Source organism: Diaphorina citri, unplaced genomic scaffold, assembly GCF_000475195.1.
Source record: "Diaphorina citri unplaced genomic scaffold, Diaci psyllid genome assembly version 1.1 scaffold31216, whole genome shotgun sequence".
NCBI lineage: Eukaryota > Metazoa > Arthropoda > Insecta > Hemiptera > Psyllidae > Diaphorina > Diaphorina citri.
Window position 1 is genome coordinate 1 of NW_007408553.1, and position 665 is coordinate 665.

General features: G+C 42.7%; 1 protein-coding gene across 1 annotated transcript; it reads left to right on the top strand.

The window, feature by feature from the left end:
* Positions 1 to 146: 146 nt before the first annotated feature.
* Positions 147 to 656, top strand: LOC103523646 (neurobeachin-like; the record flags this gene model as incomplete). The annotated part of the gene is made up of 3 exons (XM_008488674.1): positions 147 to 180; positions 272 to 438; positions 548 to 656. Coding segments are annotated over 3 exons (310 nt in total), but the record flags the coding sequence as incomplete, so codon positions are not given.
* Between the last annotated feature and the right edge of the window lie 9 nt (positions 657 to 665).

A 665-nucleotide genomic window follows, 5' to 3' on the forward strand; every position in this document is an offset into this window, starting at 1 on the left:
GAAGAGAGAAGGAAGACAGGATAGGAGAGAGCCAGCCGTTCCGAGAACGAACATTATCCCATCAGGATAAAATCCGCCTCGGGCAGGAATCGAACCCCCCCAAAAAAAAACTTTATGGTTCTAAAATTTTATTTCCTCTTTTCCAGGTGGGTACTCACGGTCAAGAGTTGCTACTGGAAGGCAAAGGGTTCAGGATAAAATCCGCCTCGGGCAGGAATCGAACCCAAAAAAAAAACTTTATGGTTCTAAAATTTTATTTCCTCTTTTCCAGGTGGGTACTCACGGTCAAGAGTTGCTACTGGAAGGCAAAGGGTTGGTCACATTCAAACAGTCCCAATCAGTAGTGGAACTTGTCATGTTGCTGTGCTCTCAAGAATGGCAAACTTCACTGCAGAAACATGCGGGTCTTGCCTTCATAGAGCTCATCAATGAGGGAAGGTGAGTAATGTAATAGATCAGTTGCGCTTACTTGGGTGATGTTTCAAAGTCATAGAGCAGGAAAAATAACTACTTCTAATTAACAATCTATCTATGCCATTATTTTCAGACTCCTGTCTCACGCCATGAAGGATCACATCGTGCGAGTTGCTAATGAAGCTGAATTTATACTGAACCGAATGCGAGCAGATGATGTATTGAAACATGCTGAGTTCGAGGTAATATAA